Source organism: Loxodonta africana, chromosome 1 (assembly GCF_030014295.1).
Source record: "Loxodonta africana isolate mLoxAfr1 chromosome 1, mLoxAfr1.hap2, whole genome shotgun sequence".
Taxonomy (NCBI): domain Eukaryota; kingdom Metazoa; phylum Chordata; class Mammalia; order Proboscidea; family Elephantidae; genus Loxodonta; species Loxodonta africana.
The window spans coordinates 169880050-169906052 of record NC_087342.1 but is presented as its reverse complement, the minus strand read 5'-3'; the positions used below and the strand labels follow the sequence as shown (position 1 = coordinate 169906052).

The window sequence follows — 26003 nt, the reverse complement described above, 5'->3', positions numbered from 1 at the left end:
GAGGCGGTGATTCATGGCTGGGACCAAGATAAGCTGGTTCTTGTCATCATAAACTCCAAGTGGTCCAGAGTCCATTTTCTAAAGTCATTAGGTAAAAGAGGAAGTTCACTTGTAATAAATAGAAAGTAAAACGTCTCAGAGCTACCCAGGTGAGACTCTGAGTTGCCAGTGCTCATCACCCAGAAGTGATGAGGTAGTCGCTAACCCAATCCGTGGGCTCTGGTGCCCAGAGACTTAACCTGATCACAAAGACAAGGGGGACTCACATGGATAGCAAAAACAGATAAAGTAGTGTCAAGCTGAGGTAGACATTTGGCCTTTAATACATTTTTCAAAATGAGTCACTTACTGAGATTCTGTTATTTTTTTCATTCAGAGAAAAAGGGACAAAAGTTAACAATCTGTCTTCCTGCTATACTCCTACAGTATGATTCCCAGATCCAAGATTATAGGCGATTTTATATAATCCACACTGATGAAAATTGCTATAAGATACATTTTGCAGTAGAGATATTAGATGCTAAAGCTTGTAGGCTGGATTTGCTCCAGGGTAGGGGAGCTTTGGGGGCCTTGAGCGTACTTGTGGTGACTGTTTGTTGGAAGGTCTGTGATTACTCACCTTCTCTCAAGCGAGGGGAGGGAACCACCTGGTCTCTCTACCCTGGCAGAACTGTCTGAGCAGTCCATCCTCAGGGAAGCCCCAAGCCTGGCTTGTGGTGTTTGCCCTCACAGTGTTCCATCAATTTTGGAGGAACAACTGCCATGCTCTTTGCATTACCCCTACTGAAAATCAAGGGGACTGTGACTATATGGCAATTTTGTAACCAAAGTACTAGAGACCTAGGGTGCACTTCCAGCTCTGTGCCTGTCACATGAAGTGTTTGTCCATGGGCACACAGTGGGGCCTGACTCTGAGATGAGAGAGTGGGGATTATCTCCAGGGTCCTTCCTCCCGTTAAGAATCTACTAGTCTCTGAAGTGCTTTCACCAATGGTAACAAAGGTCTGATAAGTCACGATAGCACTCTAGGAATGTACCAAGAAGACTAAGAACAGAGAAGACATGACCCTCTCCCTCTGATGCAAGCCAGGGCTGCCCAGTCCACATGTGTCCAGGTAACAGAGGACACCCATGAGCATGACACTGTTATTAACAGAGTTAGAACTGGTTCTTGGGGAAGGAAGACTCTTCTGACTCTGCCAATAGCACTTCCACCTTGCTTTCCTGTGTTCCCCAAAGCCTCTCACTCAACACTCTCCCACACCCTTTTGAATAATCGTGGTGAATGGTGACCTAAAACTCAAAGTTGTGTGGTATTGGGTTCTAGAAACCCGTTCTTTCATCCTGCTCTATGTGTCAGAAGCATCGGACTGATGAATACCATTTACAGTAGCCCCCAAGAAGATAAAATAGCTAGGAATAAATCTTACCGGAGATGTAAAAGACTTATACAAAGAAAACTACAAAACACTACTGCAAGAAACCAAAAGAGACCTACATAAGTGGAAAAACATATCTTGCTCATGGATGGGAAGATTTAACATTATAAAAATGTCTATTCTACAAAAATGATCTATAGATACAATGCAATTCCAATCTAAATTCCAACAGTATTTTTTAATGAGATGGAGAAACAAATCACCAACTTCATATGGAAGGGAAAAAGGCCCCAGATAAGTAAAGTATTACTGAAAAAGAACAAAGTGAGAGGCCTCACTCTACATGGTTTTAGAATCTATTATACTACCACAGTAGTCAAAACAGCCTGGTACTGGTATAACAACAGATACATAAACCAATGGAACAGAATTGAGAATCCAGACGTAAATCCATCCACATACGAGCAGTTGATATTTGACAAAGGCCCAAAGTCAGTTAAATGGGGAAAATATAGTCTTTTTAACAAATGGTGCTGGCATAACTGGATATCCACCTACAAATAAATGAAACGAGACCCATACCTCACACCATGCACAAAAACCAACTCAACATGGATCAAAGACCTAAATATAAAATCTAAAGCGATAAAGATCATGGAAGAAAAAATAGGGACAACACTAGAAACCCTAATACATGGCATAAAGACTATACAAAACATTACTAACAATGCAGAAGAGAAACTAGATAACTGGAAGCTCCTAAAAATCAAACACCTATGCTCATCCAAAGACTTCACCAAAAGAGTAAAAAGATTACCTACAGATTGGGAAAAAGTTTTTAGCTATGACATTTCTGATCAGCACCTGATCTTTAAATTCTACATGATACTGCAAAAACTCAACTATACAAGACAACCCAATTAAAAAATGGACAAAAGATTTGAACAGGCACTTCACTAAAGAAGACATTCAGGTAGCTAACAGATACATGAGGAAATGCTCACCATCATTAGCCATTAGAGAAATGCAAATCAAAACTACAATGAGATTCCATCTTACTTGGTATTAATCCAAAACGCACAAAACAATAAATGTTGGAGAGGTTGTGGAGAGATTGGAACACTTATACACTGCTGGTGGGAATGTAAAATACTATAACCGCTTTGGAAATCGATTTGGCACTTCCTTAAAAGGCTAGAAATAGAACTACCATATGATCCAACAATCCTACTCCTTGGAGTATATCCTAGAGAATTAAGAGCCTTTACGTGAACAGGTATATGCACACCCACGTTCACTGCAGCATTGTTTACAAGCACAAAGATGGAAGCAACCAAGGTGCCCATCAACAAAAAAAATGGATAAATAAATTATTCACACAGTGGAATACTATGCATCAATAAAGAACAGTGATGAGTCTGTGAAACATTTCATAACATGGAGGAATCTGGAAGGCATTAGCTCAGTGAAATTAGTCAGTTGCAAAAGGGCAAATATTGTATAAGACCTGGAGAAATAGCTTAAACAGAGAAGAAAATACTCTTTGTTGGTTATAGGAAGGGGGGAGGGAGGGAAGGTGGGAGAGGGGTACTCACTAATTAGATAGTAGATAAGAACTATTTTAGGTGAAGGGAAAGAAAACATACAGTACAGGAGAGGTCAGCACAACTGGACTAAACCAAAAGCAAAGCAGTTTCCTGAATAAACTGAATACTTCGAAGGCCAGCGTAGCAGGGTCAGGGGTTTGGAGACCATGTTTTGTGTGATATCTGAGTCAATTGGCGTAATAAAATCTATTAAGAAAGCATTCTGCCTCCCACTTTGAAGGGTGGCGTCTGGGGTCTTAAATGCTGGCAAGTGGCCATCTAAGATGCATCAATTGGTCTCAAACCACCTGGAGCAAAGGAGAATGAAGAACACCAAAGCCACAAGGTAATTATAAGTCCAAGAGACAGAAAGGACCACATAAACCAGAGACTACATCAGCCTGAGACTAGTAGAAGTAGATGGTGCCCAGCTACAACTGATGACTGCCCTGACAGGGGACACAACAGAGAACCACTGAGGGAGAAGGAGCGCAGTGGGATGCAGACGCCAAATTCTCATATAAAGACCAGACTTAATGGCCTGACTGAGACTACAAGAACCCTGGTGGGCATGGGCCCCAGACCTTCTGTTAGCCCAAGGCAGGAACCATTCCCAAAGCCAACTCTTCAGACAGAGATTGGACTGGACAATGGGGTAGAAAAAGATGCTGGTGAAGAATGAGCTTCTTGGATCAAGTAGACACATGAGATTATGTCGACATCTCCTATCTGGAGGGGAGATGAGAGGGCAGAGGGGGTCAGAAGATGGCCGAATGGACATGAAAAAAGAGTGGAGGGGAGGAGTGTGCTGCCTCATTGGGGGAGAGCAATTAGGAGTATATAGCAAGGTGTATATAAATTTTTGTATGAGAGACTGACTTGATTTGTAAACTTTCACTTAAAGCACAATAAAAATTAAAAAATAAAAAAAAAGAAGCATCAGATTGGAAGCAACTTAAAGAGGATAGGCAAGAATCCAGTAGAACAATTTCAAAATCTCTTGCAGAGAACCCACCCCATTTTTTAGACCTCTGCAAGAACAAGTACTCCATTTCCCCTCACTTAATATTTACTCGCCCTCACTGTTGAGAGTGAGCCTGAGCATTAGGGCACATTTTAAAAAATAACTTTTTTATTTAAAAAATGTGATAATATATGTGCCTGTGCAAAATTCAAAAAATACAAAAGGGTATTCAAGGTAAAGTAAGTCTGTCTCCCACTTCTGTCTCTTAGCCTTCCATCTCTTCCTAGAAGTAGCCACTTTTCCAGATTCTCTGGGAAAATATCCAGTGATATGCAATGCATAAAAAAAAGTAAGAATTTTCATAAGTATACTTTTTTTCTTTTCACACATGGTAGCATAATACACACTATTACGCTGTTAAAACTGTATCTTGGAGCTCTTCCATTTTAGTACACATAGAACTGCCTCATTCTTTTCAATAGCTGTGTAGTGTTCCATTATATGGATGATCATAATTTGTTCAATTGGTCTTCCATTAACAGACATTTAGACATTTTTCAAAATTTTGTTGTAACAAACAATGGTGCAGTGAAGATCCTTGTACAGTCAACATTGTCTTATTTGGCATTATCACCTACTGCCTTGTGCTGTTAGCTTTATTTTTGTATGTAAATATCGATTTTTTCAAATAAGTTGTAAGCACCTGGAGAACAGGAGTAGATCTCTTGCTATCCTATAACAAAAGCATAACGCAGCATTGGGCATATAGATTAACCTATATTGGTTGATTGGATTAAAGCTGTTCAATTGTGCCAGTGATACTTTAGCCATAAACAAACGGTAATTCAAAGGTGAAATGACTTGCCTAAATCACAGAGAACCAGTCAGTTGAAGGAAGCACTGATAAAATAGAAATAAAAGCAGTTATTGAGAATATGTTCCAGAAGAAGAATGCATTTCCAACATTTCCAAGCACACCTAGAAGCGATAACTCAATTGGCTAGCCCTACAAAGCAAGTAAACTATTCCTCTGGAAAAATCTGCCGTCTTGGGAGGCAGGCAGATGTCTTCAGCCATTGGAATCCCATTTAGTGTTGACTCCAGTTCACAAAACAGTGTCCCAGTAACTTGGAAAAGTTAAGCATTGCTCAAAGTGCCTGACTGGCCAGTGAGAAGACATTTCCTCACATTAGAGAAATCTAGTTCTGCCCAGAGGAAGATGAAAAAGAGAAGGAAGAGAAGTAGAAAAAGGAAAAATACACTACGACTGTATGACAGCTCTGGAATATATCAGGAAAAAAGAAGGAATGAGTAGATGATTTTAATCGTTCTGCATCAGCTGTCATCGGTGATCCATGAAGAGAATGTCCCTTTGTTAACAAACAAGGCGGTGTTGTTATCATGATGTTTAATGAACACTCATTATAACCTGGTAGGGTGACACGTGTGGTCTGATTGGCTGATCTCAAAACAATTGTGTTGAAATCTCATAGCTTAAAGATCATACAGCTTTGTAGTTTCACAACTTATTCCCCCTTAAACAACAAAAGTTGTTTTCCATACAAATAAGTGTTGTATTAATCTTTATGAAAATTTTCCAGGATTTCCAAGACCCCTACCTAGAGTGACTCAAGTGTAGACATCAATTCTTTGGAGATAGTAAGTTCCCTCTTCCCTCAAATAGGAAAGAGTATGGGATTGCTTATTTTCTCTACTCTTTCTTTCTTTTCTCTTTAGTGACCTGAAGGATCAGCACTGTGTCTAGGAAGAATATCCCAATTCACCCTTATTATGTATATCTTGGCACCCTCAGCCAATAAAACTTTTCCATCAGGTTTATAGGTTGGAAAACAATAAGCAAACCACACAACACCGTGGAATAGGAAGAGTGAATACCACACAGCACTGAAATGCAAGAATAATTTGAGAAGCATAATTATCCAAGGTTGCAGTTTGATGAGGGGATAGAGGTTGACACTCCTAAGCTTGAGTAAAGTGTCCTGGAATCTGAGTAGCTATAAATGTTCCACATTTTCAAGTTCCTGCCTCACCCCAAAATACTGGCAGCTCCCGCATAACAAGGCCCACCTGGGCACCTGCTTCCTGGACCCACAGGGCAGAGCACCATATGCTGAGTCATCAATACCTCCCAAAGCTCTGAGCCAAGGGCAGCAAGGCAGCCCCACCCTATTTTCCTTTGCTACCCTGACCAAAACACAGTCCTGGGCAGAGTGGCTGGAAGGGAGTGCCACCAGCTGAGGTTTCAACAAGACCTTTTAATGTTAATACAACTTTATTAAAATTAGCACCAAGCATTTATATTCATTGATTCGTAGAAATGGACTTAGAGGCCGTCTGGATTAACTGCTACATTTTACAGATATGGAAACAGGCCTTGAAAAGTTGCATATATTGCTAAAGTCACCCAGCTAGTCAAGCCAGAAATAAACCCAGGTCTCTTGAGCATCTGTCCCCCAACTGTCACACCCCCGGTATAGTGTTCTTTCCATTTCGAGACTCCAACATCCCCTTCCCTCCCCTGCATTATTGCTATTGTTCTTGGAGTGCATGCTTTTAAAATAAAATAATGACTTGACATGATCATATGCATCTTTATGAGATACTTGGGTAAAAAAAAAAAAAAAAGGTAGAAGGTAAAACCTAGGACATCTCAGCTTAGACTATTTGGCATAAAGTTAAAAAAAAAAATTAGAGCTTCATTTGTTTATGGTCTTACCTAGGAATGAATTCATGTTTCTGAAGATATACAGAGACATGATATTGAATTCTTATTTCAAGGAACCAAACCAACACCATACTCCTAAAAGTTGACCAATTGGGAATAACTTAAATTTCCAATTGGAATTTGAGGGCATAGCAAGATTTAACAATGCTTTTTGCTGATATTCTGTTCTAGCATTACCCCATGGAAGCTAGTAGAAATATAACAAGTGGAACATGGAATTTTTCCATTAGACATCAAAATCCAAATATAGTTAGAATGTATACTCTTCTTAAGTGTTCTTTTTGAGCCAAAGGTGAATTACATGTGTGGGCTACTCTAAATGCCTGTAAAACTAAATGCTACAAAAGGCAAGGTAGATATTAGCATTTCTAATTCAATTTGATCCCTCTTAGCAGATAATAGAAATAACTTATTTGAAAGAGGCCAGTAACAATCAAATCGTACACAGCTTTCTTCCCCCTCAGGCAAGTAACTCTTTGAGAGCAGGTCCCTGGGTCTTATTCATACTTGACCCTCACCCCCAGGTTGCTGCAATATTTGAAGTGTAATAGGTAGGCAATAAAAGTTCCTTGAAAGAATTGCTGGATTTTTCTTTCATTATTAGCATGAAAAAAAAACCCACAACTTTAGACAAAAAAATAAAACGATCTTGGGATTACACATTGGATCAATCTATCTGATAAAAGGATTAAAAAATTAGAGTAGGGAGGATCATTTAAGAATTTTTCCTTGAGGGAAATGGGTCAAAAGAATACACAAATATGCAAATTACAGTTAGTGAATCCTCAAAAATTCTATAGCTAGAACACAGTAAAGTACAGGTTCCAGAATATGTTTAAAACTACATCTATTTTTCAAGATCTGTGTGTTTTGTGGACTAAGTTTGCTGTGCCGAGGTGGAGAGAGCAGCGGCCATGGTATAGGAAGGTCAAGGCCCTAGATACAGTTACTAGTTGTGTGACATTAAACACGTTATTTAAGAATAGTTGCTATTTGTGGAGTACTTATGACATTCACTGGGCTAAGGTTTTTTTTTCCCTGCATTATTTTGTTTATTTAACCTCTCTGGCCCTCTGCTTCCTTGTATGTAAAATGGACATAGTAAAAACCTACCTCAAAGGGTGTTTGTGAGGATAAAATGAGATAATTACTGAGACGGAGCCTAGAGTATAAAACAAATGAGAGGCATTATTTTCATAATTATTAATGTATTGCTGCAGCACCAAAATCAGGATTTAAGGTTCATTTTTACTTTCTGTTTCTTCTATTGGCATAATGCCATTTCAAATGAATACTATAGATTAAAAATAGACATGACTCATGAATCATATGTTCTTTGGAACCTTAATCTCTTGCTCTCTTCATTTATCTCATGAAGGAAATGAACCAAAGAAGGATAAAGTCAAGACAAGAGTGCGAGAAGACGAAGAGTTACAGTGTGAAGTGCTCTGTTAATTTCTAGAAAGCTTCTCATCTGCAAACACATGGTCAAATTGCTCAGTGTTTTAAAGGGTCTGTAAGACCATTAAAGTGTGATTTGTTTGTAATCTATTCCTGCATTTTATTTCTCTCACATTTCTATTCTCTTAGGAGTCTCAATGTAAGAAGTACATCATAAAAGCCTGGAAGCTTTGTCCTGGGCGGGAGAAAATGGTCTATTGAAAAACAAGCCAACCTCATTCTGGGCCTTTAAGCTTGAGAGTGTCATTTATGGAGCGACACAGTCATGCTGTAAATGACCAGAGACATTCCAGAGTTCATGACTGTTGTGTAACAACAACACTTCAAGGGCGGCTGCAGGCATGAGGCACAACACGCCCGAGTGTACAGTGAATGTGGAGGAACCACTGGCCCTGGAATGTGGCATTGCTTAAAGGTGGTTGGGCCTTCCTATCCATCCCCACCGACCAAGCGCACCAGGGGCGGGAACTGGACAGACTGGAGGGACGACTCTATTTCAGGGAATGACAAATTGATTGCACTGATTGGGTGAGAGTAGTCACTTGCCTTCTGCTCTGGTTCCAAGGACAAGGTGCAGGGAGGATTTGTTTAAGAGTGACTTGTATGAGGAAGTGTCACAGAGCAATGAGAATCCAAACAACCTGCTACCAAAGAGGACCTCAACCAAGGCTCAACTGGGAAACTCAAGGCAAGGGGCCTTTTTCTCCCCACGTTCCTCCTGCCACCAGCTTGTTGGAAAGGACATTCCATTCCACTGAGAGAAAGAGGGAGACAAGATGGCAGCTCTAAATTACATGTGCAATAGCCCAGGAGGCTTGTAAACATGTAAGGAGTTGATTGTTATTTTCATTCCTGACTGGTTTGGTGGTATAAATAACAACTCCATAAACTGCTGAAGCCCAGCCCAAGTGCTGAGGGCGTTCCTTTGTGAACGTGACCCATAGTAAGTGATGAATATTCATGGCAGGGTGAACCTGAACTGCTCCCTGGACAGGTCGGCTGGTGTGTGAACTCAACATAGTTCTCAGTATGGAAATCAAGTTTATAGACTTAACCAAAGAAAAGCACTTATGATTAGTAGCAGAATCAAGAAGTGTCAGTACAGGATCTGCCCTAAACATTTCAAACCAGATATATAGCAGTGCTCCAACCCCTCGCCTTTTCCTTTCAATCCTTCATCTGGTACAGCCGCTAAGCAGCCAGGTCGAAGCCTTTCTCTGGCATCACCGAGGTCATTGTGGCCACTCTTTGGGCCTCCCAGAACTGCAGAGCTTTTTGAAGTGAATGTTCTTTCCTTTGTTTAACGATTTCCCCATTGCCCTAAGATGATCGGGGCATAGCAGACTACCAAATAGATACGGCCTGCTGCTGCTCTGAGGATTGGAGAGTCCAGCCAGTGTAGGAATGCCATACTGGCCAGAGATACAAGTCTAATGATCTGTCCTATCCCCCTCCCCAGCACACCCCCACCCTGGCCCCCAACACATTCTACCCCTACTTGCACCATCAAAAGGGACTTTCCCTCTCTAACCACCAGGGTCTCCAGTGGTGAGCAAAGACAGCGACATAAGGCGTGATGTGGTTTCTGCTCAGTTAGAAGCACAGGAAAAACTTTCAAACAGCCCTTCAAACAGCCCTTAGAAGGGAGAAAAACCCAAGTACGGAAGGAAGTCTGTGCACCTTGAGCACAGGCTTTACCCTGCCTCTTTTTTCTTTCTTTTTTTTTTGGTCTTTCAGAAATATATGCCTCTTCTTTTGGAGAAGCCCAGATGCCCAACAAGCCTCAGCAGAGACCACAGAGAGATGGGATTTAAAGTCCCTCTTAGCAAAGTTCACTTTCATTCTGTCACTTTCAAACTCTTGTTCCTTTGATTGGAACAAGATTCAGACATAAATTTAAGAGACGCTTCTCTCATCTCTAAGTTATATAGCTAGTCTTAGAAGTTTCCTTCCTTTCCTTTCTTTTTTTTTTTTTCTAGCCAATCCTTTTAAAAGCATATAATTCTCAAGGCTATAGATGAGCAATAATGTATTACGTTATTACATTAAAGTTGGAGGGAGGCTTGAAACAGCTGTAACCTATCTGAGATGGGCTGAATGGCTTGCTTTGGGTAAAGTAATTTTCAGTCTGGAATCCACGTGTAGGTCAAGACTAGAGAAGACAAAAACTACCGATCTGAAGCAATACGACTATAAATCTTCTAGAGTTTCTGTTGGTCGCAAAGGCTGTATAACAGGTGGGCACACTGAAAGTCTTCAGACACTTCTTAGGGGAGTTGTGCTTACTGAGATGACATTGCTTGGTGGGGAGGGGGGGAGATAGAACAGACAGATGGCTCTTTCTCAACTTTCATCTCTGCCTCCAGGTACATTGGTTAACTATATAAGGGCAATATTTCAAACAGAGAGCATACCTCCTTAAACTCAGAAGTAACAACCTTTTTTTTTTTTTAAATGTGCACTTGAAACAGAAAATATGTCCGTTTATACATTTCCTTTCCTTTGTAGAAAACACACACCCTTTGTGCTTTAAAGAGGAATGAAATTGTTTATCCAAAGTATCATCTGAATTTTTACATTTGCCCAGTGCCTTCTAAGGACCACTCTGTGCTTTAGCTGCATTCCAGGTCTCTGAGGACAGTTCTGAGGAGATGAAGTTAGCTCTGTGCCTTACTTTTCTCTTTGGTACACGGTTGACCTGTTGCTGACACAGAATTGCTGAAGCCTGACACCTACCTTTCTGCTAAAGCACACAGAAATGCCACCTCAATTTGCTACTTCATGGGGAACTGGCCACCCCCAGAGTGATGAGAACCTTTCAATGAGGGAGGCATGTGGAATGAGCTCAGCTTCAAAGACATAGATTGTGTGTGGAGTTAGAAGTGGGATGGATTCAAAATTATGGTGAACCACAGTAGGCCATGGCTCTCTGAGATTCCCCATTGCCTCCTTTCTTTACAGAAATGTCTGCAGAACTAGTTAAGAGTCAAGCTCCTAACAAGGGAAAAGACAGTAATTTAAAGCTATAAAACTCTGCTGTTTTGGCAAGCCTGCCGTAAGTACAAACAATACCAGTGACTCCTTTGGGCCCTGCCCAGCTCGGCAATAGGAGCATTGTCTAATCTGCTAACGTAGGAAGCAGAGCCAGGAAGCTGGAATTCGGTTTCCAGTTCCAGCATGAACTTGTTAGGTAGCTTGGGCATCTCCTTTGATCTCCCACGCCTTCATTTTCCCATTTCTAGGATGGAGATACTCAAAGTCCAACCTTATCTACCTCCTTTATGAAAAAACTCAAGGAGGAAACACATTGTCTTTACACTTCCCACCTGCAGAAGGCCAGGTATTCTTGCAGCAACAGCAAGAGCAGATACCAAGATTCATGTGAGGCTTTGAGGAAAACCTTAGCCCTTTGGCCAGATTACGAACTACAGGCTTACTATGGTTATTAAAAATGAAACAGATTCATTAAAATTGGGCCTCATTCTTTGATTGTATAGCCAGCTCTGCGTGGGGGTTATTTGCTCCATGGGTCAGCTGGGTCAAATGTTCCCCCAGGCTGGCTTCCTCAGCCTGGGGGGCAGCCTGCCTCGCCAGAGCCTACTATAGAGATGAAGGTGTGCTCAGAGAGGGCCAGCGTTTACCAACAAAGTGCACAGAAAGCACTCCCAAGCAAATTCCTTTAGAATTTGTGGCCATCAATTCCCACCTCCTTTCTGCCAGAGCAAATAATCAAAAGTAGCTGAGAGTAGCAGTTCAGATACAGAAGTGTGTGTTCTACACTTGGAGTCCCTGGGTGGTGCAAACAGTTAACACATTCATCTGCTAACTGTAGATCGGAGTTTTGAATCTACCCAGAGGCATCTCAGATGAAAGACCTGGTGATCTACTTCTTAAAAATCAGCCACTGCCCATCTAAGATACTCCACTGGTCTTAACCCCTTTGGAGCAAGGAAGAATGAAGAAAACTAAAGATATAAGGGAAAGATTAGTCCAAAGGACTAACGGACCACAACTACCATGACCTCCACCAGACTGAGTCCAGTACAACTAGATGGTGCCCAGCTACCACCATTGACTGCTCTGACAGGAATCACAATAAATATTCCCAGACAGAGCTGGATAAAAATGTAGAACAAAATTCTAACACAAAAAAGGACCAGACTTACTGGCCTGATAGAGACTGGAGAAACCCTGAGAGTATGGTCCCTGGACATCATTTTAGCTCAGTAATGAAGTCAACACTGAGGTTCACCCTTCAGCCAAAGATTAGACAGGCCTATAAAACAAAACAAGACTAAAGGGGCACACCAGCCCGGGGGCAAGGACTAAGAGGCAGGAGGGGACAGGAAAGCTGGTAATAAGGAACCCGAGGTCAAGAAAGGGGAGTGTTGACATGTCCTGGGGTTGTTAACCAATATCATAAACAATATGTGTACTAACTGTTTAATGAGAAGCTAGTGTGTTCTGTAAACCTTCATCTAAAGTACAATTGAAAAAAAAAGGAATCTAAGCCCTGGGAGCAGACTTCGTGGGTTTGAATTGCTACTCTGATACTTGTCTCCTGTATTGACTTGGGAAAGTTGTATAAATCCTCTAAGCCTCGGTTTTCTCATGTATAAAATAAAAATAATACCTCCTAGCATTGAGGGAAGATCACATTAAAAAAAAAAATCAGCCATTGCAAACCCTATGGAGTACAGTTCTACTCTGACACTCATGGGGTCGCCGTGAGTCGAGGTCAACTGTATGACAACTGGGCAACTGATTCTACATTTGCAATAAGAAGGGGAGCAGCCCTACAGCTTCAGAAATGGCCTGTACCACTTGGTACGAGCTCATCTTCATGACAGTTTTGCCAGTCTTCCAGTGGGCCCCTGGATACTTCCATTCCGTCACTCCTCTTCCTGGAGGCTTGGAGGGTGGAGCCACACTGGTAGTACTGGTCTACTTCCTAGTGCTCTCTATACTTCCCCAAGCATGCAAAGGAGTGTAGGGAGTGTTGCTATGACTGGCATTTAGTTTGCCAGGCCTGAGCCCAGATGTAACCTGAGAAGGGTATTCTGTCGGCTCTCAGCAAGGAAGAGACTCATCAGAGAGCCACCAGGGAATGACAAGAAGACTGAGTACAAAATTAGGGTGACTCCAACATACTAGATTCGGCAACCATCTTGAAGCAGATTGTTTTCATTTTCAGAAAAAAAGCAGTGGCAGACCATGGCTTCATGAATTCAGGCCTCACAAACTCCTCGGGCTTCTTCTAACTCTAAGGTCTGCTACCTTCCCCTCGCCCTCACTGCTTGGTTTGTCTGTGTCTTTTACATCCTCTGGAGGGTACCACCCGCCTTGTAGTGTCAGCAGGTTGGAGAGATGACCAAGTCATGTTTTTTTGGGTGCAAGGCGTTAAGATGGCCCACATGCGTCTGTGATGGAGGGTAATCACAATGAAACTGAACACTCAAGTAGAAAACGGAGGCCGCCCACAGGAACGGCAATGCACCAACTGCTGCAGTGTAGGTTAAGCCCGGACTTGCCGCTCGGGTCAGGCTCTGGCTTCCACGAGCTCGTGATTCAGTAATAACTGGAAGCACAATCGCTTTTTCACTCACTATTTTTTAACGGTTTATTCATAAAGCAATTTTTCACTTTTCACTTATTTTCAACCCCTTTCACATCTATCTATTCGCAGTTTCTGTCTTGGCTTAACCTTTCCGTATCTCCTCCTCCCCCTTTGTGTTTAATTTTTCTTTACTCCCTTTTTAAACCTTGAGCGGTTAAAACGGTATTGAGGCCTTGATTGCTTTGCTAACTGAAATGTTTCTTTCATGGTAACCGAAATGTTTCTTTCAATGTCTTCTTTGGTAGTTATTCACTCATTCTCTTCTTTAGCTACCAATATTTTGGTTCCCCTTTCCTATTTGTGGACCCCTGGTGGCACGGTGGTTAAGAGCTCAGCTGCTAACCAAGAGCTTGGCAGTTCGAATCCACCAGCTGCTCCCTGGAAACCCGATGGGGCAGTCCTACTCTGTCCTACAGCATCGCTGTGAGTCGAAATTGACTTGATGGTAGCTGGCTTAGTTTTTTCTTGGTTTTCCTTTTTGTGGCTTCAAGCTTAAATGTTTCCCAGTTGTCTCACAAGTATGCCTTTGCTTAAACCAAATAAAAGATCAAGAAGAGAAAACAAAAACCCACTAAACTAAACATCCTAGAATTCATGGTATTTTATTCTAGCAGAAGTTCGATTTAAGCACAACCCATTATTTCCATTGAAAGAATCCTGATTCCTTTCAGATGAGCATATTAATTCCTGGGGAAAGTTCATGGTTCTTACAAATTAGCAGAACCTTTGCAAGCCTACTCTCTTTTGCCAAAAGAAGCCACAATATTTGTTTCCATACAAGCCTGCCCCTCATTTCCATTTTCTCTGACATCTGCTCTCTAAATTACAAATATCTGCCTATAGCGACAGTCAGAGTTCCAAGGAAAACAGACAAAAAGGAAATAAGAGAAATATGGAATCTTAGCATATTAAGAGATGCAAGACTTCCGAAAGAGCTGCAAGACAACCCAGATACGACTCCTTTGCTTTATGAATCAGGAAACTAAGGCCCAGGGAGGTTCCAGGACTTTCTCAAGATCACACAGTTAATCAGGGGCTGCACCAGGGCTAGAACAAAGCATCCAAACTCCTGGTTCACTACTCTTTCCATGACAGCAGGCGCTCATGGTCTCAGTTCCCACTTGGGGTGTAGTTTTAAGCTTTGGCCCTGGGAACCGTGCCAGAAGGAGTTGAAGTCACTCCATAAATGCTCCTCGGTTGGTCTCAAAGCAAATCGCTGTCAGTTACTTACAGTTGAAACTAGGGAGGCAACAGAGGGTTACACGGGAGGGGACAAGGGTGTGTCTCACTTCCGTTGTCTGTGTAGATGGGAAGTATTACTCAAGGGAAGTAGTGTTGATGGGAGAAGAGAAGGTAGAGATGGTCCCTTCTCTTCCCAGGTAATAACAGTGATGAAAGGCTACTAGCCTGGGGTTGCCTTACAGAGTGCCAGGTGCAATGATGCTATTTGAGAGTGGAACCATTTATCATTTTCCATCTTCTTCAGAATTCCTGGGAACCCAAATGTGTGAGAACTGTTCAAACATTTTACAACATATACAGCACAGTTCCTTTCATGTTATCGTGGAAGTTGCTTCAGAATTAGGTTCTCCAGGTATGCCTTTCATATGAATATATAACCGTCTGCACCACCCACGAAGATAAAAGAAGCTTAAATTTTCTACCAAAGCCTTACATCTATCTTGTCCCCAGGTATGTGAAATCTTTGAATTATAGGCCTAGGAAGGCTTGCCACAACGTCTTGTTCATCCTGTGCTTTAAAACAAGCTGACTCCTCTCTAAGCCCTCCGTGGAAGGAGACTCTACTCCTTCCCATGGAAAGGAATCCGTTGTGTTACAAACCCTAAGGATAGGCATTACGCTTTGTCCCTTCTGCTATGGTTAGATTTCATTCCTCATTTGCAGTGGAGAACAGCTGGCTACCGTCATCTATAGGTAAATCCTTCAGATACCTAAAGATGAGGAGTATTGTCACAATTCCATTAGGAATTGTTAACACACTGAAACACTTCTTACCAAAATTACCTTACCTGTCATTTCCTCTTTCTTTCATGATAGGTTTAGAGGAAAAGCACAAGATGATTACATTCATGTTTGTGTTAAATAAAGAAAGTGGTGAAAACCTACCTTAAATTTAGAAAGAAGGAAATTTGTACATGGCTGACTCTGGTTCACTACTTTTCAAACCTGGAAGGAAGAACAAGCTAGGAGAGGGTTTGTTAGTTTATAGTATCCTGTGAATTGGGCAATGAAGAGTGTTTGCATAAGTCAAGTTAAAAATAACTTCTTAAAGTCTTGCTGAGTTTTTGCCTAAATTACATGATTAAGACTCTATTGAGATTAAAATCACTTCTTACTTATTTAGAGAGCAGCTGTCAACAGCACTTCTAGCAAATGGACTTGTGGGCTCTGAGGATTTGAAGCTTGGAAATGAATGTGAAGGGAAGCTTGTCCATGGGCCCTACAACTTTTCTTGAAGCTGCTATATACCCAAAAGTGGACTCCAAAGGAAATAGCCAATGCTCAGAATGATCTTATTTCTTCAGGTCAGAAGCTGGTAATCAAATGGATGTATTACGAACAAAGAACTCTATGGTCTCTTAAAGGAAATAAAAGCATCTTCTGGATTGGTTCAATAGACATACCAACTTCTCTCCTAGTCGATGGTTCTGCTGCCACCCTCTGTGGTACAGCTTTCTCTTCTAGACTTATTATCCTAGAGGCCTGGTTTTATGTTAGAAACCCTCTACCATGTGCCTCTAATTACTTTCATACCTCTGTTCTGGCCTTTTCACATTATCTCCTTTTAAAGATGCTATGGGAAGGAATCTATCACACACACACACACACAAAGGAATAAACTCATTTATACCAATTTATGGGTCCTAAATTGGTTTCTTTCTCCCAAGGGAAAAAAAAAATCTAGAAATAAGACTATAAACTCTCATAAAACTGTATATTCTATTACCCTATAGGAAATCAAATACATAATTTCTGCACAGAGCTTTTATTTTGTTGAATAAAGACTCAGAAAAAGGTGACTTCTTCATCTTTCCTTGCCTGACAAACAGCTGCATAAAACCTCAGTCCAACAGTGTGGACTTCGGCCTGGTGGACTTGGGTGCTTAGTGAACATTATCTTTTCATGTAATGTTTCATTTAACAGCTAAGTCCACAAGTGTTCCCAAGATTTATAACCCTCAAGTTCTTTGCCAAGAACGATGATTTATGGCAGTAACTGTTACTCTTTGGATCTTATTGGGCTTTGTTTTGAAAAATTATTACCACAATGGTTCTGTAGAATTTAGGAGTGCAACCAGCACCATTTGGCACGTTTATGACAATAGGGCTCTGGTTTTCTTAACTCCACAGTTACATGTTGGCAGCATTTCAAATTCTTGGCACAGATATTTAAGTGAATTTAAAGAAGAAACATTGAAAAAGAAATCGGGCAGCTTTGAGTATTCAGTGTAAGAAGGAGCATTATTTTAACATGAAGGTAGCATGGAACCATGAACTTGGTAATGGATAAAACGGCAAGCATAAATATCACCTATAAAGGGTTTTTAGATCCTTTTTTAACTGAAGGCATTATCACTTTTCGAGAAATAGCTTCTATTCATACCTGTCAAATGAGACTTAAATTTATGTGTGCCTTTTTCCTGTGGACAGGTTTGTTTCTAGAGCATAAATGGACAAGCAGGTAGGTTCATTCCTACCCCATGCCTCTTGGGACCACATGGCCATGACACCCTGATAACCAACAATGCCAGATTCTGGTAAAAGAGAAGCTTTCTAGAATGTTTTAAATGCACAGTAATAAATCTATTTCCCAAGTTAAGATGTGAAGGAAAAACATCATGGGCTGCAGGACAGGAAGACTATGCAGAAGCACAAAAATCCTTATGCCCTATGGCACGCTCCTGAGCAAAACTGACCTCACCGATGGAAGTAGTATTCCTTGATCCAGCTTCCAAGGGCTTCCCCAAGGCCCCTCACATGAGAGGGCTGAGTCTCCACATACAGACACACTGGTCCAAGCCTAGGATGGCATCCCTGGAATGAGTCCAAGTTTTCCTTACCTCCCTACCATCCCATGCCTGTCAACAAAGGAAAACAAACAAAAAGTCCAACAAAAGCAAACAACTCTTCCCCACTATGGACTAACACTTGAAATACCTTTCTTAGAGAACCCTTTTATAGCTCACAATTAAAGAAAAAATCTTACACAGTTGACACTTTTGAAAGACACAACACATCAGTGGTATCACCTCACTCACAAGTGTAGTCCCTGACTCGGGGCGGGGTAAGGAGGGGGTTGGAATCATTGCTGGCTGCTTGAAACAGAAAGGTAAGCAAGGTGGAAACAAATTGCGTTGTGTCCAAATTTTGTTCCAGGGCCACCCTTACAGTATGGGTAAGATGTCACTCACTGGCCCCTCACTCAAGACACTAGACAAGCATTGGTAAAGCATGAACATTTATATTTAATTTACATTTTGACAATTTGCACATAAATAACAATGTAAACCAATACGTAAACATAAGATAGTTTGTTGTTCTAGCAAAGTAAAAAGCCAGTAACTTTGGTCAGTTTTAACTTTGAGTAGAGGAAAAAAAATAAAACCACTGTTGATTGTGGGCTCAACATTCACATGTAAGAGGCCTAAGAGGGAAAGTCAAACATTAAATAAAGAGAAGCCAGACATCTCAAGCACATCTTTGTAAAAATCTTCAACTATGAGAAAGCACAAGAGGAAAAGAAGAGAACGTACGAGTGGCTGAGAATAGAGAGTATTGGTGTCGATGTCAGGGGAGTGATGCTTTGGTTTACCTACGATTAAGAATACACCTGTCAAACACTGATACCTAAGAATTTGTCAGTCTTGCTATTTAAAGGAACAGATCAGTAAGGCTCTTCTTATCTTAGGTTTCTCCAGATTATCCTAAATTTGTTTTATTCTGCAGGTTGACATTAATTACCATCAACAAAACACTGAATATATAAAACGGATTGATCAGTGATATATCAGTATTAAAAGGGGAGAGGAAGAGAGAAAAATTATGGTGGCAAACAGAGGAAATAAAAGGATTGTTCCTTCTGTGACTTGGATGTGACCACATAATCACAATGTGACAAAACAAAAATAAAGCTGTCTTAGATTGTCCTTTTATAGTAAAAAACGATTTCTCTTTCTCCCTGGTTGTTACGTGGTCCCCACCTTTGCACCTATGTTTAGGTCAAGGCCCAAGCAGCACACCAATGTGATTCTGAGGTTATTGAGGGTTAAGCAATGTCGCAGAAAAAAAATTTTTTTTCTTTTGGCCTTAGGAAAAGTAGGTTCTTTTACATGGTTTGGCTCACAATTTAAGTGGTTATAAATATATATACACATGGTATAGTGGTATAAATAGATTTATAAATATATATCATTCTTTGCTACACCTTGAATGCCAACATGTAATCTTTGGGCTTAGCAGAACAAAAGATAAAATGACACATTCTATCTTTTGGGAGTACACTTGGGTTTCTTCTCGAGGGTAGCAAATCATTAGATAAGACACCATTTCCTGTACTACTGGACATACTCAATGAGGTAATTGTTGTTGAACAACTTTGCAATGCCCTTTCATCTTCAATTAAATTAACCATAAAATGTAAAAACACAAATACTGAGGACAGTTTTACAGAAAAAAAGAAAATTGATGTGTTGGGGATAGGAATGTTCATTACCTGCTTTTACCCTAAGACAACGAGAATACCCGTTTTTCTGTTTTGTTTTTTAAAGTGTGGCCTGAGCCTATCTGCCTCAAACTCCTTCCTGGTAGAGCACCATGTATGTGCAATTTTTACATAAAATAACCAACAACAAAAACAACACCCAGTCTCAAGCCCCCAAACCTCACACATACAAAACCACCCGTGGTTCGGCAAAGTTTCGCAGTGGTCTTAAACATGGCATTTTGTCTTCTTCACATTTTTAGATAATATATTGGGATGCAAAAGTCACGTGGCCACTCTGAATGGTCCCATGACTCTGGGGATGTGGGGAGACCCTGCTTTTTTAGAGAGAGAGGCAGGTTGGCAAAGTCTTCCTGTCACCTTTTGGGTACAATTGTGGCTGGGGAAAAAAGACTCAGCATGATCTACGGAAACACACAAGATTTCTTGTCTTGTTTCTCCTACTCGAGTTGTTACTGGGTAATTCTGCACACATGCCCCCAAGCTCTACAGTGCCATTCAAGCAATATGATCCTATGCATTAACACATCAACTGTCTAACTTTGGCAATACCACAACCTCATTTTCAAACATTATAGAGGGAAGTTGACTGAAGTAATGTATTTGTTTGCTAAATCTTAGGTACTTAAGCCGATGTGCAGGAATTATCTACAAAGAATGGCCACAAGACAAAAACATAACATTTATACTCAAATTACAAGGAATTTTTCCAGTCATTGTAAACTTTTTTAATTATTGCTTTCTGAACGATAAATTGCATAATAAATTATGAAGTATTATCATTGAAAAAATAATTATGGCTAGGCAATAGTCTTATTAATGGGAAGGCTATGCAAACATATCCACACAAATACTCAAAATACACAGGTTCAAATATATAGATGTGGGTGTAAATAAGTATATATAATACGTATATATATAGTCTTTGCCTCATTTATGCCCTGAGATTTCAGTAACTTTGGAGTTCCTTCTTTAATTCCAGAGAGGTGAGGTTTCCCTCACATCTGCTGTCAGGAGAGCTTTGCAGAAGTAGAATTATGTACAAGCAATTTGCTACAGGCACCCTGACTCGCCAAGTCATAAGTTAAAAAACAAAACACTTTTCATTTTCTGAAAATCTTAAGGATCCATTGGTTCAACTGTTTCTTGTTTGACCTTTACAGGTACCAGAGGTAGTGGGTGACTGTGAGGCAACTTCATGAGGGCAGGCTCTGATGATTCATAAAGGGTACACCCTGAGGAGAGGAGTCCATTCCCCATGTTTCTCTGCAAAGAAACTTTGAGGCCAGTGTCTTCCTTCTCTTTTCTGACCATGGCCAGAATTTCTTTTTCCACCACAGAGGTCACATCAATGTTGTCCTCCATGTCCTCAAGCCGGTCAGCATTGTCACTGATGTCAAACTTCTCAATCTCTTCGTTGATGCGGGTCAGGTCCTCCAAGGGCAGCCCGGTGGCTGGGACCACAGGGCAGTTTCCCTTCAGGTGGACCTTGAGGCTGCAGAGGTGGATGTAGCTCTTGTGGCACTGGGCACACTTGTGGGGCCGCTCCCGGGTGTGTAGGCGCTTGTGGAGTTTCAGGTGCACAAACTGGGTGAACTTTGCAGGGCACACCTTGCACTGGTAAGGTTTCTCTCCTGAGTGGAGGCGCAGGTGGGTCTTGAGATTGCTGGTGCTGCTAAATCGTTTGTGACAAACCTATAGTGTGGGGATAAGGGCAGAGAAGGGAGACAGGAAGACCAGAAGATTAAAAGTTGTCAGTGGGAGGGGCAAGCTTAAAAACCAACACCCAGCAACCTGGGCAGTGAGAAGCCTCCCTGTGGCACCTCTGGTGTGGTATTAAGCAAACAGGTGATGCAGGAATACTGCACACGAGGTGGTGTTTATTTCGTCTGCCATTTTCCACCCACTGGAAGCTGGCTGTGTCATCATCTCAGCTTGTCAGCAAGGACAGAGCACTGGGAGGCCCACAGTGCTTCAGCCCAGGGCAAGGCAGAATTCTCTGTGTTGGTTTACACTATGGGCTGCATGACATGGGAGGGCAACACCACAGATACATTCTATGAACATCCAAAGTTTCACCCAGAAAATACTGCCCACCTGGCATTCATGTGGCTTTTCTCCCGTGTGTACCAGGTAGTGTTTCTGCAGGTGGGCAAGCTGAGTAAAGCCCTTGTTGCAAGTCTGACACTTGAAAGGCCGTTCTCCACTGTGCACGCGGAGGTGGACCTGGGAAGGAGGTGCATGTGTTAGTTCTGCTCTCGAACCACTTCTAAGACAGTATGTTTTCCCTCAAAGACGCAGGCATTCATGATGCAAACAACTCAAGAAAAGCACCAAGACAAAGTCTTAACCAGAACAAACAAAGCCCCAATGTTTTCAGAATGCTTTGTTTTGAACAAAAGTCACAGGCTATAAATTTAAAAAAAAAAAAAAAAAAACCAAACCAGTTGCTGTTGAGTCAATTCTGACTCATGGAGACCCTATCTAGCAGGGACTTTAAGCTGATCCTCTAGCCCAAACCCCACATTTTTATTCAGAAGAAACTCAGGCGAGGGGCAGTGACTTGTCCAAAGCTACCCAGCTAGAAGTGGCAAAAGTAGAACCCACATCCACTAGGTCTCATCCTGCTGAAGATGAAATTTATGACTTGTGGAAAGTGAGCTAAGTAGACATGAGAGTGCACATACATGCACAGATACTAGCAGAGAGCTGAATGCTCTATCTCAAGGCCTACCTTTAGATTCGAGAGCTGGCCAAAAGTCTTGGCGCAGACGTTGCATTCATACTTAATCTTGCCATTCTGCTTCTTCAGCGGATAGGGAAGTGTCTTGTAGCCAGTCATGTTTCTTTTGCTCTTAATGAGATTCATGGCTTCATCACTGCTGGGGGCTGCCATTGCTGCTGAGGTAGCTTTGGGTTGTACCACATGCTCTGACGTGGCGGCTGTGCCCGCTGTTGGAGACCCGCTTGTGGGGCTACACGCCTTGTCCTTCATGCTGGCGGCAGCCCCGGTGAGGGAAAAGGCACTGTGGGGTGCAGGGACAAGCACGTCTCTGGGATGTTCAGGCTGAAGTAACCTCCGAGCTCCTTCTGAGGGCAGTGAGCTTGGGAGAGAAGCAGGGTTGAGCATGGGGTGAGGCAGGCTGCCCCCACTCAGGAGGTTACCATAGACAGGGTACAACCTCGGGAAGAGGCCAAAGTTGTTGATGCTGTTTATGTTACTCACAGCACTCAGGCTGTTACAATTCATGCCATATGGGGGTAAAAGGAACTTCGGGTAGTGGGTATTGTAAGAGGGGATGAAAGCTGGTGGGAGGTGGGAGGGAGGTGTGTATCCCGGATAAGAGCCCAAGCCTTCGGTTCCATAGGGTGCATTCAAGTAAGTGTACGAGTCCCGATGTTCTTGACAGCCAGGAGCCAGAGGTGACAAGGTATTCCCTGGGCTGCTGTGAGGACTGGAGCTTTTTAGGCTTTGGTCGGGACTACTTCTTGCTGAGGGACTTGGAGTTGTGGAGGATGGAATAGGAGAGTGAGTAATGTAAGTCGGTCTCTCCATCCCATAGGCTAGGGATGCTTTCAAAAAGTCTTCTGGTAGAGGGGCCCGGATCGGGTAAACAACTCGAGGATAGAAGGGCATTTCAGGGCTGCCATTTTTCCTGAAGTCATCCATGTCCTTTTCTGAAGTGAGGGGTGAAATGTGGGAATGGTACAAGTCCCTTCCTTTGGAGGGGTTGGAGTCCAATTTTAGGATTTCTTTCACGCTGTACTCTCTCTTTGGGACACTTTTTGGGCAAAGTTCACTTTTCTCAGTGCTCTGTTGCTTTGGATTGTTCTGTGTTTGTGCTGAAATGAAGAAGAGAGGGCGATTACTCAGAGGCGTATAGAGAACTGAAGTGAAATTGCCAGAGTTGCCCTCTCTCTGAGGAAACATGAGTACCAACTGGCGACACAAGTTAAACACCTGCTCCCTCACCTCCTGCTCATTCTAGAGTCTGTGCCACTCACTACAAACTGCTGCTACCTTTGCCTTTCGGGGACAATGACAGCATCTATCAAATGAATAGCACCGTCTGGACCATTTTGTTTCCATTGGTAAAAAGCTGATGATAGAAAAGTGCTGTTCAAGCTTGAACAGACAGCTTCCATTAAAATGGGGTGGAAAAATACCGGGGCTGGGGGAAGGGGGTGTCAGAGGTTAATATAAAGTCATTCTGATGTTCACGATTCACCTAAAGGAAATCAGCACACCCTGTAAGCTAGATGTGAAAGATTAAGAGTCATTTCAAGTAATAAGCCGTCATCAATTTTCACCTCTATTCTTGTTTAATACGAATTTGATAAAACCCTGTTCAAACTGCCTACGCCCAATAGACAGATGAGCAAAGTGGATGCCACCCCTTACTCTCCATTTGCTGACAACCCAAGAATCTCTCCAAAGCTTGGTCTGGTAGAACCAGGCTCCCAGTAAGGCTGGTCCCTGGAATCACAAGGCGTGATACAGTCACCTCTGCCAAACCACAACAGGCACTTCCCAGGCCAGTTCAATTACTTAGAGCACCAAAGAAAATAGAGGCAGCTAAGATGAAAGCATTTACTCCAGAAGAAGATATATGATTACTTGGTAAATATACTATTCAGTAACATGAGGAGAAACAGTTCCAGGCTACCCATGCCACTGCCAGCTCTGCCCCCCAAACATACTGAGCAAATTCATATCTTCTGTGAATGAAGAGGCCTTCAGGAAAATACCAGTCAGAGCAGGTAAAACCAAACACTCCCTGCTCAGCATTCCCTGGAAATCAAAAGTAAAAAATGTGACGTTTAGTTTGAGCTCCAGTTATTGGAGGGCAATCAGTCAAACCAGAGAGCCAGTGTGTGTAGATGCCTTGAGAGGCAGCAGTGCTCATGGCCTCCAAGTTAGCAGAGGATGGGTTCCAGGCATAATGCTGAAGCTTTTGTCAAGTGTCATCCATCGTCTTAAAATGTCCCTGACTGATTTTCCTGAGAAAGAACTCCAGGCTTGACATCTGATAGGTCTAGAAATTAACTATGTGCAATTCCAGATTCTGAACTTTCCAAATCCATTCTCTTGGCTGACAGGCTTGAGGGATTTGATTCCAGTTTGAGAGCTCCTCAGAGAATGTTATCTCCTGCCTGCTGTTATCAGTTACTCCTCAGCAAGCCAGCGGCCCCAGAATAAACACGGAGAACGACACTATCAGGCAAGATGCTGATGGGGGGGCAGTGATGGAAAGATTGTTGAGGGAGAGGGATTTCTGAAGCCACTAAACCAAAATAAATATCACCTTATCAGGCCAATATCAGTCTTTCCGTGAGGCCCAGCAGGCAGGAAGTTCAAATTGTCACTTTTGTTTTTTAAAGCTAAAATGGTAAAGGAAGAGAAAGACAACTAAGCTGGAAAACTGATAGGCGAGACATCTCACAGCCACAGGAAGGAATTTTACTGAGGTGAGAAACCGTGATTTGGAGGTATCCTCCACATTAAGCCCAAACTAAAGGGGAAAAAAAAAAAAGTCACTCTAATAAAAAGAAAATACAGAAATTTTACTCATAACTTTCTGCCATTTTTAGTCAGGAAATTACATTTAATTAGTGTCCTAGTTTCCCCCCGCCCCAGTGGCTTCAATACTCCCTTGGTTCTAAAATTCAACAAAATAAAGCCTCAAGCATAAAAATCTAAGTCATACACAGCCAAAAAAAACCCCAAACCCACTGCTGTCGAGCTGATTCCAACTCATAGCGACCCTACAGAACAGAGGAGAACTGCCCCACAGGGTTTCCAAGGAGCTCCTGGTGGATTCGAACTGCGACCTTTTGGTTAGCAGCCATAGCACTTAACCACTACACCACCAGGGTTTCCCCATACACAGCACTGTCCTTCATATTCAGGAAGGGATCTTATTAAGCACATTAATAAAGTTAGATTATAGAACTGAAAAAAAACTAATGTATAGGGCCAGCAAACCAAAAAGTTTGGATTTATAATTTTTTTGTGTGTGTGTGCAAAATACTTAGAAGAGTACTTGGCACATGGCAAATCCACAATAAATGTTTGGCATTTCTTATGACTTCAGAAAGAGAAATCGATTGATATCTCATTCTAAAACAATATCCAGAGGGGAATGTTAGCCTCCCTGAGATGTTCTATAGGTGGTACTTACGGAGTCTACATGAAGGCACATTTTTAAAAATTATCCTTCAAACAGCAGCTGAGTAATCAGTGGAGCGGGTGTCATTTCTGACTCTCCCACTCAGCAGCAGCTTGAGTTAACATGAAAAAAGAAAATCAAGATCTGTTTTTGTTCTTAAATCTTAAATGGCTGTAGGCGGACGGAGTCATTTCAAGAGTGAACTGCTTCTGAAGGCTCTGAATGGCTTAATTATGCCGACTCACATTTTCGATCTATAATAAGAACCCCAAGACTAAAAGAAAGAACCTAGAAGTTCTGCAGTAGGCAAAACAAAGCCTGTTTTCAACTGAAACTG

At 41.9% G+C, this 26003-nt stretch overlaps 2 protein-coding genes across 5 annotated transcripts in view; one reads left to right on the top strand and one right to left on the bottom strand.

The window, feature by feature from the left end:
* Positions 1–8070, top strand: part of ATG5 (autophagy related 5) — a 220824-nt gene extending 212754 nt beyond the window's left edge. The window contains exon 10 of the mRNA XM_023543213.2: positions 8054–8070. Coding sequence (XP_023398981.1) covers positions 8054–8055 — 2 coding nt within the window. The 3' untranslated portion in view covers positions 8056–8070. The remainder of the gene's footprint in view (positions 1–8053) is intronic.
* A 4189-nt stretch (positions 8071–12259) lies between these two features.
* Positions 12260–26003, bottom strand: part of PRDM1 (PR/SET domain 1) — a 29133-nt gene continuing 15389 nt past the window's right edge. The window contains exons 3-5 of one of the 4 annotated variants that reach the window (XM_023543252.2): positions 22231–23339; positions 21594–21722; positions 12260–21191 (exon numbers count right to left, since the gene is read on the bottom strand). In XM_023543252.2, the coding sequence (XP_023399020.1) occupies positions 20616–21191; positions 21594–21722; positions 22231–23339 (1814 nt within the window). In that variant the 3' untranslated portion in view covers positions 12260–20615. The remainder of the gene's footprint in view (positions 21192–21593; positions 21723–22230; positions 23340–26003) is intronic. The other 3 variants (XM_003404317.4, XM_023543244.2, XM_064289298.1) reach the window with 3 other exon arrangements.